At 38.0% G+C, this 17,331-nt stretch overlaps 1 protein-coding gene across 1 annotated transcript; it reads right to left on the bottom strand.

Moving 5' to 3' along the window:
* Positions 1-5,842: 5,842 nt before the first annotated feature.
* MANSC4 (MANSC domain containing 4) lies at positions 5,843-11,745 on the bottom strand. Its single transcript, XM_074869520.1, has 3 exons — positions 11,517-11,745; positions 7,506-7,640; positions 5,843-6,519 (listed from the first exon to the last, which is right to left on the bottom strand). The coding sequence occupies exons 1-3, from the start codon at positions 11,743-11,745 to the stop codon at positions 5,843-5,845; spliced, it is 1,041 nt and encodes a 346-aa protein (XP_074725621.1).
* Between the last annotated feature and the right edge of the window lie 5,586 nt (positions 11,746-17,331).

Here is a 17,331-nt window from a genome sequence, read left to right as displayed (position 1 = left end):
TGCTAAGAAACACGCAAGCAAAATTAAAAACCTTTATAATCCTGTAAGTGTCCAATCAAACTGCTAGAATCAAAGGCAATGTAAAATTCAGAGTTACACTTGTGATTTTTACTGATGGTTTAAATGTTACAGCATAAAACTTGTGCAATGCAGTGGACTGGATCAAAGGTAGCCTGGGTTGTATTTTGAGCTCTTTGTCGTCTTGGATGTTTCTGTGTTTCTCCTTCTCCCTCTAAACTGTTAGTGTTTGAGGGTGGCAGTATTTGCCTGTGATTATGTAGAATACCTAGTCCACTGGGATTGTAACTCCGGTGTAAGTCTTCCCAAACTTGATGATGTATAATATAGCACATGTTTTTATGAACTAAACGATACATCTTTATTTTCCCGTATAATACTCTTGCAGACCACCTCATTGGAAACTTTCACTGAAGTTTAAAAACTATGAAGAGTTAAAGAGTAATAGATTTAGAGGTTAAGCAACTCTCCAGCACAGTAATAAGTACATCCTTAGCAATCGTCACGTACCAATGTATCATGTACATTGTAATGTAATTGCATGACTAAGGTGTGTATGTATGTTCTTATTAATGGAAGCGCTCGTGTTACTTTTAGATCAAAATGTAGATAGATAACACTTAAATCAAGAAGCAGGCTAGGCCCCCTGCTGCATAAATTCAAAAGGAAGGAGGACCAAAACCCACACGTTACATCTAGAGGCATTGGCTGTCTCCATAGGTAATTCTCTTACTGGTATTTGTGGCCAAGAGGAACATGGAGCTAGTTCACAGCTCTGACCTCAGGCAACCCTGTCCATCACACATTGAAACTTGAGCAGGAAGGCTACTATATGTGCTTCTTTGCGGTCACTGTTCCAACCTCCAAGTAGCAGATGTCTCATTTCAAATCCAAACACTTGCCCCCGCAAACTGGAAAAGTAAGTTCCTTACGGCAAGGAAAAATAAGCTGTCTCCAATGGAAAAAAAACTCACACGAATTAAGTTCTTGGCCATCTGGAATAGTTGCGATGCATAGTTTCACTGGTGCTGTTGAGGAGACTAACCTTTCTTTTATCTCCCATATAAACATTCCAAAGAAAGGTTGAGATCTAGCGCTTGGTCAAGCTGGAAAAGAACTTGCTTTGTCAGTATTCTGGCTGATTTTTTTGCATCTAGAAACTACTGTAATCTCTGGCATAAGATGTCTTTAGTAAACTGTGCTAGGAGTTGTGAAGTGAAACGTTCAAAGTGTCGCTAAATAGTTTCTTGAGGTTGTTTGTCTATGTTCTATTGCACTTTCGCCCTTTAAAGAACAGCTGTCGCACACTGAGCATAATCTCTTGCTCAGATTAGGCAAGAAGGCCTGCACAGAGACGTAATTCAGTCTTTGACAAGGAAAGTAGATGTTACAACTGGTAACTTCACCAAGCCCTAAGACCTGAATGTGACTGGCTGTGTGTGAAGAGTCGGTAAACCCCTACGGATAATCTCATGGTCTTCAGGGCACTATTTATACTCCTGACTGGAGTTGACACTTTTTGCCCTGTTTTCATGCATAGGACTGCTACAAGCACAAATAAAGGATAAAGGGACAGTTGTCTAAAAAGGGACATGCTATCTGGACAAACTATCTTTCTACACATTTCTTGTTTTCCCTCATGCTTAAAAAGTATTTATTTATTTTCTTGTGACTCTCCTAGTCTGTAATAAAATAGTCCTGCTACTGTGCTTTATATAACCCTTTTTCTTCCTATTTTTTTCTCTGTATGCCAACAAACCAAGAAGACTCTCCAGAACATGATCTTACATATTTCAGTCATTCTATCCTGCCCCGGAAGCATTTGCGCGTGGGTCAGATATAAATTTTCACTTCAGTCTCATTTCTTTTTCTGGTGAGTATTGAGGTCCTAATTCCATTATATGATTCTACAGAACATAATATCGAGGGTAAGTATCAAAGGAGCAACAAGGTGCTATTAAGTGCACTGTAGTCACTGATCTGGAGATGGAGGAACCGTGGACACCAGGGATGACTGTGACTTGCAGATACAGAACTGATCACTGATCAGATAGAATTTACTTTCTGGGAGTAAAAGGAGTTGAAAACCCCCTATTTGAAAGCAAGTAGTATATTACCTGTGACTTCCTTCTATTAAAACTAATGCCTTTTTGCAGAGATTTGTGTTTCTGGCATGTTGGAGTGTATCCCATCTAGTGAAAGGATTTCTTTGCTAGTCTTTTCATTTGTAGATATGTGACATCCCTGGTGTAAGAATAGCAAGTTTTCACTTTTTCAGTAGTTGATTTCGTTTTTTTTAAAAAAAATCTAAAAGTAGTACCCATCCCTTAAGACTAGCTTTTCTTCTTTGTTCTTGAATCAAGCTGCTATGGAGGATCATTTCTAGCAAAGGAAACGTTAAGCTGGAAGAGGCCAAGCACTATTGAGTTTGCAGCACTGCAGACTGTCAGCAGATGTTTCGTGGGGCATTTTGGTAGGAGCCCAGCCTGAATAGGAAGAAGAGTCAGGGTAAGAGTGGATGCTGAGGACTTGGGGACAATGATGTTAGTGCAAGTCTCGTATAATGAAGGTATTGTGATATGTTAGAACCTGCCAGTTTTCAGCTGAATTGCATAATACCTTAATGGTACAGGAAGAAGAGAGGGGATGTCCCATGTCCTGAAGGGAAACAGGAGACCTGGTTACCCGGGATATGGAGAAGGCTGAGGTACTCAACAACTATATTTGGAATTCTATGCTGCAAGGTCTTGAAAGTTTGTGCAGTTTGAAATGCCTTAATTTCTCAATCTTCTCTTTGGGAGCAATTGAGACTATAAAGTGAACACAAGCAGAATTTTAATGGCTCTGTTCAGCCTGAAGAAAGGCATCACAGAGTCCAGGTCTAGTTCTCTTACAAAGTGTTTTTCTGAGTTTAGGCTTTTTAACTTAGTCATACAAAAATGCAGTGTTCTTCGCGTGTGGTTTTTGCTGAGCCCTTCTTTGTCAGCAAGCCTACGCTTCACCATATTGCTTGTTTTGACCATTTCAGAGACAATTTCAGAAGGCACTTATGTATTACTGTCTTAAATTGAATGTTTATTCATGTGATAGCAAATAGACAAGCAGAAAGGTAGCTAGATGGATTTTAGATTTGCTTTTGCTATATCTTTACATTTTAGGTGTAAGTTGGTCTTCAAATGTGTTTTCCTTGGTTAAATGATTTCAAAAATTATGGGGAGAAAAAACAATTTAAAAAGCACTTTCATTGCAAATTGATGTGACAATGCTGGCTGAGGTGTTTTGTGGGAGAATCCTATGACAAAACGTGCTTGTCATCAGTACTGAGTGACATGAAAAGTACCACACTTGGTACTTCTGACTTGACTTGGAGCATGTGGTTAATCAGGTTGTTTATTTAATGTATTTGATCAGATTGTCACAATGTGTGAAGCATCTGAATGTTACCTGTGGTAGAGATCAGAACATGAACTTTGCAAACTTTTCATTTTCTGGTTAAGACTTTATAAATGGAGATCTGCCTGCTTGTGTCTTTAACAGAAATGTGCTTCACTGAGCCATGAACATTTCCTTCAGAATTTGACAGAGAATGGTTGCTAGAGCAGTGTACAAAGAGAATCCTGAACCACACGGCCTGCAGCTCCTAGTCTAAAAAAGAGCATATTAACGGTGTTGGTGCACATCACCATTCCCAGTGTAAGTTGTGGAGAAAGGATATAAAGCCCATCACTGTAATCTACAGTTTGAGGAACTGAGTTCCTCCTCTGATAGACGCGTGCCTCTGTTTCCTGATGAAGTGAGTCAGACTCTTCCTTTTCAGGGTCAGATCCGTGAAGATTCCCCTGAGATGATGAGCACATCATATGAGACATATGTTCTTTATTTACAATAGCACCACATTCATCCTTCGATACAATATAGAGTATCTTGGATTCTTTCTCCTAGTTCCTTTCCTTTTGGTGTTAAAAACCTGGAAAAGAATACTTGTCAACTTCCCCTAACTTAGAAGAGCCATCGGGATCTCATCATTCTTAGCTGAAATTTTTAGTGATAGTTAAAGTATGTGCTAGATTCAGCCACATGATGAATTAAGAAAGTACACTTTGATGGTAAAAGTCAGCTTGTTCAAATTTAAAGTACATGATGCAGTGGGCACATCTCTAGTTTGAATCACTATATATAAGCATAGAACAGCCCTTAAAAACAAATCTTACCTAATTCTAATTTTTCTAGCTAAAATAGAAGGAATTTATTTTGTGTTATTTCAACTGATTAAATAACCACACTCCTTTAAAATGTTCTTATCCTGTGTCAGTCTCTCTTCTATTACACATAAATTAGCATATAGGGTCAATCAAATACTACAGACAAAAGTTTTTTTAAACTTCAGTTTTCTAAGCTACAGTGCTGATCAATGTGGACTAAAATATAATGTTAGAGAGGTTCCTGCTCAACTGTAAATAGGTATTCATGGGACCTTACAACCCCATCAGTGTAGTCTTTGAACACTGCATGAATCTTACTAGTTTTAAAATAATTTTCTGCAACACAGACATGACAATCAGTTTTATTTTTTATTGTTTCCTTTTATAACATTTACACTTGCCTGGGAAATAGAAACTTCTTACAGCAAGTGAAGAAAGTGAGAAACTCTGAGATGTCAACAAGTTTACAAGAGGAAGAACAATCCTGGTTACTGTTGAAAATGTTTGCTTTGCTAAGCAAACTTCCTGACTAAGGTAAGGCAAGGAAATACCTTGCTACCTTGTTGATCTAGTCACTTGATTTATATTCACGAGGAGCTCTCTTATGAATGGAGTATACAGGATGAGGAAACAAAAAGGGGTTTTAATTATAAAGCTAACTTACAGAGCTTTCAAAACATTTTGTGTATTCCTGTGCAACATACATTAAATGACTGTCCCTATTCTAAAAATCTGGTGATGTAAATGATAAATATGAGTAGGCAAGAAAAAGCAAGTCAAGGTGGACAACACAGATCGATGCTAATTGTAAGGCATGAACAAATGTTACCTGCATTTGTGTTTTCCTTAGCCAATAACAGAATGGATTTCTCAATGCATTGCAGAGCAGGTAACTCTACAAAAGCAGTTAAGTCTGAAGGTGTTTCTGGAGGGACTTGAAAAACATTTGAAGTGATTGTTATCAGAAGGGTGAAGTGAGAAGTGGAGTGAAAGTAAAGCGTGAAGATTGAATGATCAGATGTTTGGGTATGAGTTAATGGAATTCAGTAGTTTTGGGGACTTGGGTTATTTCTGGTGTTTTTCTTTGAAGAAGTAAAGAGTGCGGGCTAAATTGTTTTGTCTCAATATTAGGGATAAATGGGGGAAAAAGGTAAATCTAGAAGTTGTAGAAAAATTGACAGTTTTTATACAAACAATGAGATCTGAGGCAATTAAAGGATGATTAAACGACCTTATGATACTACAAAACTTTGGTCAGTTTTACTGATTACACATACTTCATTTTCTCAGGTTAGTTCGAAGTCAGGGGAAAGGATACGTTGAGCTGCAGTAAATCTGCCCTCTTAAGTTAGGAAAAGTGTATACTGTTAGGCATTAGTCTGGGTCACGGGAACCAAAACATGCTCAAACACGTCTGAGCATCCAGCAGGAGCTATGACTCTGTACTTCTACCTAAAGAGACAGCGGAATTGTATTTCATCTGTTGAGAATTAAATTACAACTGAAAGATTCTGCAACCATCACTGAAAAAATTATCTTTGGTTCTGTGAAAGAAATAAGCTGGTATATACAATTCATTTTTTAAAAGCTATTTGTTCCAAAACAAGGATGGTGACAGTATTTTACAAATTACCTTTGACAGTAGTATATTTTATGGATTGTCTCGACGTTGTTCTTCTTCTCCTTATGGGTTTATACTGACCTCTCCTATTGCTGCAACGTCCTGCTGTGAAAGCAACAGTACAACAGCAAAGGAAAATGAGAGAAGAGCAAAGAACCACAGGAATCAACCAGACACCCAAAGCTGCAGCTTCCCAAGCAGATGCCTCATTATCCAAAGTATAATTCCTACCGCTGTAGCCTTTGGTTTCATTTAAGTGTTGCTTACTGCTGTTCAGACGAGGGGGAGTGGGCATGTGGGATAACACCTTGGCAGACTCAGATATCAAAGTTGAGGGTACAGACTTCTTGTTTGAGCTGGTGATTGACCTAGTGCTTGCTGAAGTTGTGCTTGTCCTCTCAGCAAAATGATCATCCGGTGGAAAAGTTTCTGCTGTGGAGTAAGTAGTAACCGCGGTTTTTTGGCTTGTGCTGGAGGTGTAAGTGTTTGCTGTTAAGCCATGGCTAGTGGTAGAAGATGGAGCTTGGAGCAGAAGAGAACTTGACGTGGCATTATAATGCTGGCATCTTTCCCACTCAGTGGTCTTTGTGCTGTTTTGCCTTTCATATTTACTCAGTGAGTGAGTATTTGGCTCTTTGGATGTCAGTTTTTCAAAAATGAGAAGATCTGGATCAATCCCTATTAAATCATAAACAATGTTAGTTTATGGGATAAAAGCTCATCTGCACACCCACAAAAGGAGCACATGGAGACAGTGGCAGGTCGGGGAGCCCAAATAACACCCATCAACACCTTTGGGACTGGGGGTGTCACTGCCTAGGGTTATGGGACGTGTTATGGGATGCAAGGGATGGGCATTTTGGGATTGCACAGGATTTACTGTAGGATGCTTAGGGAAGGAACCAAAGTGAGGAAAGAGAGGGATCTACACTACTGGGGAGTAGGGGAGTCCCAGCAAGCTCTGTGGGGGTGTGTGTCTGTACCAGCAACTGCAGGGCTGTGCCCTCGGGGGCTCATACGTCTGGGTGACAGCAACTGGGGAGACTGGGGTCCAAACTGGGCAGACTGAGCATCTGAGCCCACCTGCTGGGGGGATTCGTATTGTACATATGTGTGTGTGTATATATATGTATTGTACATATGTACATATATATATATATATGTTCACTAGCAGATCTCCATCCTGTGCAGCCAGAAGAAGCAGGAGGAGGCTCTTGGTGGTACCTGTGTTCGTGTGTCTGTTTTATGCGTTCGTCTGCGTTACCTGTGTGGCTGGCTGTGTCTGTATGTGTGCTTGTGGTATGTACGTGGGCTCGTTGGGCACGTGCCTAATGGGAATACTGGTTGGATCTGGGGACGTGGAGCAGTGGCAGCCTCGCCTCTCAGTCCCTCCAATCTGGTATGGTATTTTCCCCAAACATAGTATTGATTAGGTACTCAGAGCATGAATCTTGAGAGCAGAGTGTATCCTCAAGGCCCCTTCTCATATACTGAATAGAAGAAAGGGGGGAAGTATTCTCAAATAAAAAGATAAAAAGGTCTTACGCTTTTTTAGCATTACATTTTACTTCAGAAGATCTTCTAGCACAGCAACTGACCTAGTATAATTTTAACATTTCCTATCGTTGCTGTTTTCAGCCTTTATAAATGGAATGCTTAATTACCTGTTGTGATGTTGTACAAAATGACATTGATTCTAGCCTTTAGTATGCAACTTTCCAATGCTGGGCAAGACACGTGCAGGCAATTCATATTCTCATGAATGGCTCCATGGTAGAACACTGCTAGATTGCAAGAAACTGTAATACAAAAAGAATAAAGTTGATCTTATTAGCATAATGACCATTGCATTTTGCATGTTATTATGTTATTTAACATCAGAGGATCGTTAATACTGGGCAGCTCCATAGTACTTTAAATCTGTGGTTCTCTCATTATCATGCAAACTAATTAAGCATCCAGTCAGAAAAGTAGAACTACTTATAATTATATTCTTATTTCACATCTGGAGAAAAGGAACAGAATAACCATCTGAATTATAGATGTGTCTCCAATTAAATAAAATGATAGGCTTTAGCTTGTAGTCCCCCTACCAGTTGCCTTCCTTCACATCTCAGATGCAGTGAGTGGACCATTTCTGAAAATAAAGTTATCAAGGAAGACAACTTTGAGGTGTTTTCTCTTATGTAATACACCTGTCTACTTGAAACCGTACTGCAATCATTCATTTCACCCAGACTATTAAAAAACTGTCCTGAACTACAATAAGTAAGCGACATCCTGCCCTGCTGCCAGTTCCCATTTGTTTTCCTTGTTTGCCTTTGGGCTACTGTATTTCTGTGAATAGAGTAGTTTAGACAATTCTTCATTTATGTTTGGAGGTTCAGTTTTATCTTCCCACATCAGAAATCAGGGCTAAAGTAATAATGAAAAAAATGCCTGAACGACTTGACACTGAAACACAATTTTCAAAAGTATATAGATGCATGAATCCTAGTGGTTTAAGATTTAGATTGAAAATATGTGCTAAAATAGTTATGGTTAGAGTGACACTATATTAAAAAGCAAGAAAGATTCTTCTTTCAGAGTCTTACAGTACATCAAAATCTCAAGTCAAAATATCAAGTCAAAAGTTTTTATTATATCAACGTGCTTGAAGCAGGATCAATGTTAGTTTTTGTTTTAGTCGTACGAAGTTTTGGGGGTTTTATTTATTTCATTTTACTTGCCTTGATTGTAACCACCATACCTGAACTAATATGGCTACCTGCAATTAAAAATGTATTGGTAAGGGGGGCAGGGCTTTAGAAATGTATTCTATTTACTTAGGCATTTATTCTGAACATTTTTCTCACATTTGTAAGTAATGAAAATAATTTGTAATCCTTCTGCAGTGAGCAACAGAAAAAGTCATGCAACTCTTTCCATTTTAAGTGTAACTAAAAAAAAATAAAATCCCTAACTTATCTGCACATGAGAAAAGGAGGAAAATACACTAAACCTGAGGTTATTATCTTTTCTGTATTATTTGTATTTTTTCATCTAGTAGCCTTAATACTGCATCATAGATTTAACACAGTAAACACATGCCTTGAAAATGGTTTTTTCCATCATAATGAACTTTTCTACCCTAAGAGAGAAGCATTATTTTCAAAAAATATATATGATTAATTAAATAAAAATTTGCAATGAAAATGAACTCTATCTGTCTGAACAATACAAATTCAGCAGGTCTATGGAAGAAAAAAATCGTGGTAGAGGTGCTGTTACAGAATTTATATTGTCTTGTGCTTTTTAGCTACTTACATATAAAGATCAAGGTTGTCTGCCTAGCTGAAATGAAAACAGTAATACTGACAAATAAAACGGATCCTAAATTCTAATGATATCAAGGTAAAGATATGAGTTGTCATCAAATCTAAATCAAAGATGATAATCAGCAATTTTTCTTTCACTGATACAATTTTCATGTCCTATATCTACCTCTAGTTCGGCTTCATCATTTTCCAGTTCTGTGTCATAGGAACGTGAGCTTAGAGTAGATATTTATGAAAGTAGGGCTGGTACAAAGAAGGTTATGGTTATCAAAATGATAGAAGAACGTAACTTGTGGAAGACAGAATGATAATCTTACAGGGATTATAGAAAGCTGTGGCTTTATTACATACCAATTGCTTTACATTTTTCTTTCAAAGATTAGAAACGTTTTGTAAGGGTTAGAGAAGCATATTTAGCTAGTACATAACTATTTTGATATGTTTCCTGAGGACTACAGGCATTTCTACAGGTGGTATGTAAAAAACATTGACTTCTAGGGGTAAAGGAATTTAAAATCCAGTGACTATTTTTAAGAAAATAATTCTGAAGATAGAAATATTTCTAGGCATCAGTAAACATTCTGCATAATTTTTAGCATAGCTTAACAGTTTAAAAGACAAAGCTCTTCAAATATTTCTGTGAAATATCTATGTAGTACTTGCTTTGCTGTGATATCTTTTGTTCAAGGATTGGTAAACACTGCAAACACTAACAATGTGGTATTACGGAAGTCATTGTTTGAAAAATCAAAATTTTCAGGTATTTGTTCACCTTGATGAATTTTCTTCCCGCAGAAAACTGTTGTTCACTTGCATCACATGTAGCAGTATGTACCCTTGCCTTCAGCCCCAGGTATACAGTGGTGTGGCTTTCGTCAAAGAATGGATGTTTTGTGCTAATTGTATACTTTATGTTTGTTTTTCAGTGGGATACATGAATACTATTCAGATTTCTGATATAGAGACTATCTTATGTAAGAATATATAAACCACTTGAAGATACATGTAGTTTTTTGGAAGGAAGGAGTGAAATCTTTGAATCCTTTCCAATCTTCCTAAGTTCTGTTGTCATTAGAAACTCTGTTTTTTAGCACAACATAATTATAAATGTTTCTCATTTTAATGATTATTTTGCATCCTTTATGAAAGCAACATTAAATAGTATGAAAAAAAAATCTCATCTGAAGAACCTAGCTTCTGTGGCTATATTCTCTTTAGGATCTGTGATGGATTTCACTTCATAAAATCAGGTAAGAAAAATAAGTCACAAATCTATTTTTTGTTTTTTTAAGGAAGGACAGTTCTTTGGCCAGGAGAAATACTTTAAAAGCATGCTGTAAGATATTTTACATTGGTTTGGGGAGTATAAATGACATTTTATTTCTTGTTTTCAAATTACTTCAAAATTTCTTTTTATATTGTAAGATCAGCTTTCACTAACTGTGCTATTACTAAGAATTTAGTAAAGAAAATTCTCTTATCAAACTTCTTATCAACAAGTCTTAACAATTATCTTAAATATCTTAAAATTATCTTAACAAACTCCTTATCAACAAGTCTTGTGAGTTTTGCAGTCAAATTTAGTCACCACAGACACACACTTCATGCACACTCCTAAAATACACTCCTATAGTGTATCAATGCAGTGTGATACAGAGAAAGTATAGACTTGGGAAGACAAGCAATGATTTTTCTTATTTTTATTCTGAGTCTGAGTTTACAAGGACAGAGAAAAGAGGTTGCCAGCTGAATAACTGCTGTTATTTATTGCTGTAACTTTACTGTTTGTACTATGTTCTACTTGGGTTGCACCAGAAACATGATGTAAACACAGAACAAGAGAGTGCCCTCTCCAAGAAAATGAATATTCTTGTATTTCAGAGAAGGACAAATTGTGTGTTCCCTCCCCTTTCCCCCTCCCCATGTCCTAGTCTAGTACCATACTCCATGAAGAAGAGTCCTGTTGGAATCAGTGTCACTGATTTTTCTCTACAGGTGTAGATGGTGATGGATACCAAAGAGTTATTGTTGTAACGTTGGCATTGCCCACAAGCTTTGTAACAGAGATCTCAAATTTCAAAGCAGACCCTAAGATTTTCATGTTTCTAGTGTAGTCTTCTAAAGAATTCAGATTATCAAATTCCACTTTATGGGACTGAAGATGGGGGAACAGTTACAGTGTGCCTCTGCTTTCCTTCTTGCCTCAAAAAAATACAGATATCCTTTTTTTTTTTTCCCCTCCCACCATTTATTCTTCAAATAAAGGAATGTTTATATAAAAATTACCCAGAATGTTTTTCCTCATATGCTGTGATCTAAATTTTAATGTGTGCCATGATCTTGATAATAAACACTCACCATTCCTCAGAAGGCAGCAGGTTCTGCTGCACTGTTGGGGTGAGGCTTCTGCATAAATCTTCAGCAGCTGGGCTCCCCTCTTCTGCGATTCCCGCAGGTCAACCAGAAGACCTGGGAAGCGTCGGATCCAGCAGTTCTTGTAAAAGGTAGTGGGTGAGCAGACAGAGTCTGTCTCCACAGCCAAACCCAGAACCAACAGCGCTTCTGCTATTGCCACCAGCAGAACCATTTCTTCAAAGTAACGGGCTCCGTCAGCACGCTTTCTCCTCCATGGATGCACTAACGTTTGGACCAGCATTTTAAGAGACAATCTCTTGAGTGGTGAGCATAGCGCCAGTTCTGCCGGGGATATGAGCCAGGGGATGTTTTTTCCAAACAATTCCCATGATGCTGTTTGGGCAGCTGCTGGAAGGAAGCAGCCATTTTATGAGCTACATGCAATTTATAATAGTTACTACTGTTCTTCTCTAAATTAATTATCTGCAGACAGTTTTTGAGAGACAGAAGGCATAGGTTGGTTTTAGTCATTCAGAGAACTTGTTTCTTTGGTCCCCAGTTTGTGTTTTTTGTTCTTCTAAGACCAAACTAGGCAGAAAGCCTTAACTTATGGTGAGTAATGGTGAGCTCAGCATTTTGTTTCACCTCAGTAGTGGGCACTTGAGAGCAGATCTGCCACTTTTTTCAGGCACACTATTACACTCAACACAGAAGAAACAGCTCAATTTAGTTTCTTAACACTTTTTGAATGACCTGGTGGTGGCAAATACAATTTCCTTCTTTACTAACAAAATGAACTATCTCAGTCTGTCTCCAGCCAGAAGTGGAAATTTGTCCCTCTTCCCTACTCTGTTTTGGTTGCAAGAATAAAACGGTTTTATTTGCAAAGATAAATATGACTGGAGAAGGCTGTAACCTAGATTCATCTCCAGACTAGACAGGTAATCAAAATCCTGCAACTAATACATTTAAGAATATTGAGCAGTCTGTATGGGTTTTTCTGCAGTCTGTACGGGCAGTCTGTATGGGTTTAAGCTTGGAAAAGGCCTGTGAGAGTGAAAGAAAATATAGTTGGCATATAGGGAGGCAATTTTTCAAGCACCTGGTCTGAAACCTGAAACTCCCAAGTGTTTTGTTTCTTAAAAGGACCCAGTCTGATCCCCGATTCCCATTTCTGTATGCCCTTCATACAGAAAGGCTTTAAAATATTACAATATATGAGTTGATTTAAACTCAGTGGACTATATAGTGATGTTGAGAGAATTAGGTAAAAATACAATTGTCTGCAATAAAAATTGTGTGTTGAATATATAAAAATATTTCAGACTGCATTTTTTTCCTTCAAGATTAGATTTCCCCAGTTCTACATGAAGTATAGATCAGTTACATGGAGGGGAGGAGCCTCAAACTAATTTTAATTCCTTAGGCATTATTGCTGGTGTTTGTTCTGCAAGACAAGGCCCCCAGTTTGGAAATGAACTGATATGTATATAATTTTGTTCCTTACAGAGCTCCTTAGAAGGTGATCAGACTCAGAGCAGGTTAACACCTGTTGATCCAATAGCAAGACCAAGGCATTTATTTATTCATTGGAACTACCAGCTATAATTAGGATGATGCCAAATAAATGTCTGTTTTTACGCAGACTGCATGTCTGTTGTGGGAAATACGTGAATTAATTTGTTAAGAAGAGCATAAGTGAATAATTCTTTAAGCCTCTGTCCTGAAAACCAGCTCTTGGTACTTGTGTTGTTTTATTTAGTTTTGATAGTTTGCTGTGCTTTATTTTTTATTTTCATTTCCATGAAAATCACTGCTTAAAACCTTAAATATGTTTCAATACACCTGTTAGTTTGCGTTCAATGGACTGCACAGGGATGTTTTTAGGCATTTACCTACCATTGCCACAAGCACTATTGACACTGTATTTTTCTAAAATTTTTGTTTTGGCTTTCCAAACATTCCAAGGCATCACTTGATATGGAACACACTCAGAATTTTTAAAGATATGCCAGTATTTTGGCATCGCCTCCAGGATTTAGTGTGAATTTTGGATCTGTTTTGTTCTGTAAGACTTGCATGTAAAAGTGTGGATTCCTGATTGCTTTTCTCAATCCTACTCTTGCCATATCTCAGAAGAGAAATCTAGAAGATTCTGAATAACTTGAGGAGGCATTTAACAAGGAGATTAAACTGATACGAAAGAAGTATTTATACTGGGTAAAGCTGAATATGTCTTTAGCCCATTTAAATAAATAGAATTATTTGCATGAGCAAAAAATTAGATGTAATAGGTAGCTTTAATGGTATATGTAACATAAAGATTATGCTGTCTCAGTTCCTCTGGTTTTGTCCATCTGAAGCCTTGCAAAGTGTATGTGTACATAACAAATATGTTTATTTCTTCCTTTTCAGGAAAAAAAAAAATAATAAAGGACTAGTCCTGTGACCTACTTCAGTTAAACAGACTTGAAATATCACACAATTCCCTTGATTTCAGTGAGGCTCTGTCCAGACATTAAGATAAAGTGCGAGACCGGACGTGAACATGCCTGAGCATCTAAACACCTTTCAGACCATTCAATAAGCCTTTCTCTGGCACCCTGTTGTACATAAATAAACCAATTCTCAAGTACCTGTTACTTCCATTGAGGCATTCACCAAACACAGTAAGTGAGAATACTCACTGTGCATAATATTTAATTATGTATTTGTAAAGATAGGCTTGAGTAACCAGTCCTGTTGTGTACAGATCTATGTGTTTTCAATGTATATGTAAAGTCTCTTTTTTTGTTTGGCACTGTTTGCCAACAGACATGTCGCTAGTCTCAGTACCTTCATGTTTTTATTCTGTTCTGCTGTGTGCTTCAACCAAGCAGCCTTTTTTCCCTTTTCATTACTTGTCATTTTTTCTCCCTTCTCCATTTCTGAATAAATTAGAAGAGCAGGAATAGCTGCAGGGAGACTTTTTATTTAATGAAATATAAAGAGATTGAATTAAATAAGTAAATAAATGGCTGCTTTAGGCAATTTCCTTTACAAACTGAAAAGTTCTGTCTATTAAATTTCAGAGTCTTCTGCCAGCTTCCCCACAATTTCGCTTTGACTTTTCTATGGGAAATGCATATATATAATTTAATGGTGAAGTTTTAAATCACAAACATTTTTGCAAGAAGGAAATACCCGAATCTTACCTGCAAACCAGTGACCGACTGTTCCATGTGCTCTGCGAGGAGGGATCAAGAGACTTTTACTGTTAGTAAGGAGTCTCTGGCCAGTATCAGACCAGCACTTCATGTTATTTAGTAATTCTTTTCATCGGTCCTCTCAAATTTCTTCCTGGAAAATAGAAAGGCAGTTGCCTGTTTTCTGTGAGAACATGGATGTCTTCGCAGACCTTTCAGTAAAAGAGATATAAAGGTACCTGCCAGAAAGGAAGAGAATGATCTTTTTAGTGATTCTTCTTATAAAGAGAGCAGTACCTGAAGTTTTCCACCTGGGCGGCAGTGATAATGGCACAATCCAAAAGCTTCCTAGCACAAAGGATTCATCATCGGGCATTAACTCTTTTTTTGCCAAATATAAACAAAAGCAGACACTTTTCCCATATAAAGTAACAGATATATACTGATATTTGGAACTATATTTAGCTTATATGGAATATATGGTTCTAGTACTCAGAATATGTACAGACCAGAAGTAGGATCTATGTAGGATCTAAATAGGATCCCTTGGGAACTGTCAGTGCTAGGTTAACAGTTGGACTAGATGATCTTCAAGGTCCTTTCCAACCTAGATGATTCTGTGATTCTGTGATTCTGTAGTACAGGAAAGCACTCCCAAAAAGGACTAGAAATGTCAAGGCTTTGATTCTGTAGTCAGATCGGTGCATCCAAAACTACCCTGCACATTGGCTTTGTTCATGGGTCATCTGTTGTCCACACTGTTACCGTCCCGTGCTTCTCTGCTGAATGCCTCAAGGTCCCCTCTCTGCCCTAATAGGGGAGGACAGTCAATGTCCTGGGTCAGGCTGAAGCTTGGGCAGTGATGCTGTTTGAACAGCTATGGGAGACGGTGGTGTTAGTCCCAGACAAGGCTGGTGTTAGTTGTTATGTCCCAGACAAGGCTAGTGCCTCTCTTTGACAGTTTCTCCTTTCTTCTGCTCTGTCAGGGATGGTTAAGCCAGTATGATCAGGGAGACACACATCCCTCATGTAAATGCAGACCAGACAAGAGAGGATTGTTGGGCCTCCTGTCTGCATCTTCCCTTTCCCAAGTAGATTATAGGAGAGAAGAGAGAGATGCTCCCTGAGGCCCAGGTACAGCAATGCGACACTCACTGATGCTGCCATAGCAAATGATTGCTGCTAGCACAGACCCAGCCTGTCTCGGGTGTGGGAAGAGACCAGTGCTAAGTGTGTAAACCACTTCTTCTCTGATACACTTAAAGTCAAACATGTTAGCTTAAACCATCTGTGTTTTAGGTTCTCTGTGACAGAGCAATTGAAAGATGACAACTACCAGCTGAGAAGTGAGACCAAAGCCTGCAGTTTCCCAGGTGAGGTATGAATGTGCCTATGTCCTCCTTTGAACATCAGTAAGCTTATTTAATCAAATGTGCAGCGTAATTCCATGCAACATCAGCCCTAATAATCTCCACTGAAGTCAGTGGGGCTCTGTGCCTGTGTTGCACTCCATGTGAATAAATTGAATTGCAGGCCTATGTTGAAATCATCTTGATCTCATTTGTCTTAGATATCTACATGTGTTTTCCCTTTATTACAGCAGCATTAAGGTCAAAATTTTACTTAAGCTAAGTATTTTGATAATGCCAGAATATGTCACTGTAACTCTATTATAGTACAAGAGTTATAAAATACTAATGTAATGAATCATGGAATAACGAAATGTAAAAGTACTTTGAAAAAAAATCAAAGCAAATCTTTTTGACATTATTGAAATACTGCGCTCACTTTCTTTCTCCTTTAAAATTTCCTTGAAATCAAAACATTCCTGCAAAATGTCTTAAATCCAACAAAACAGCATTTTTTGAGAGAACCGTTTTGTCAAAAACAGCTATTAGTGGTCAGGTTTTGGTTTGGAGCAATATATCAAATTTTTAATTTGACCTTCTTCAAGGTTTGGGACAGCTGGGTCCAAGACTCCGGTTTCAGCCCCATCCCAGCAACATGGTAAAAAGAGGTGAAATATTACAGTTCCTGTTCCTGGGACTTTGTGCAAACCATTTTTTAAAGCCTTGTTTAAAGGGCCTGCCAGGCCCTGAGATTCTCTCGGAGCCTGGCTTCAGACTAATTCTGGTAAAACCTCTGCACGAAAGCTGGAATCTGTGTGTTCAAACAAAGAGCAACAGAAGTCTTAACCAGATTAAATTTATATAAATATAAATCTACTGGCATACATATAAACTTGAGCCAAGGTTTATGACAAAAGGCACAATGTTTAGCAAACACTAATGAATGAATGCTGATTTATGACAGAACTTGAAACTAGGCAAAGGGGATGGAGTTTCAATATTGTGATGAATTTTATACAGCCGAATCCTTAGTGAAAGTCTTCCAGGTGGATTACCATTCATCTTACCTAGTTATTATGTACTAAAATTCAGCTCTGCCTGTCTGCACCAGGATTTAAAAATATAGGCTGTTTTAAAACACCCAGTTCGCTCTCATCTAGACAGAGCTACACAAGAAAATTCTGGCTGGGGATGCACAATGCATTTGTGCAGAACAGACATCCCTACCAGGGGGTTCAGCAGCAGGCAGAGCACTCCAGCAGCCTGACCCTCATTCAGGTTTTG

This window comes from Strix uralensis, chromosome 5 (genome assembly GCF_047716275.1).
Source record: "Strix uralensis isolate ZFMK-TIS-50842 chromosome 5, bStrUra1, whole genome shotgun sequence".
In the NCBI taxonomy this organism is placed as follows: Eukaryota; Metazoa; Chordata; class Aves; order Strigiformes; family Strigidae; genus Strix; species Strix uralensis.
The sequence above is the reverse complement of the archived record's forward strand: the minus strand, read 5'-3'. Positions and strand labels throughout refer to the sequence as shown.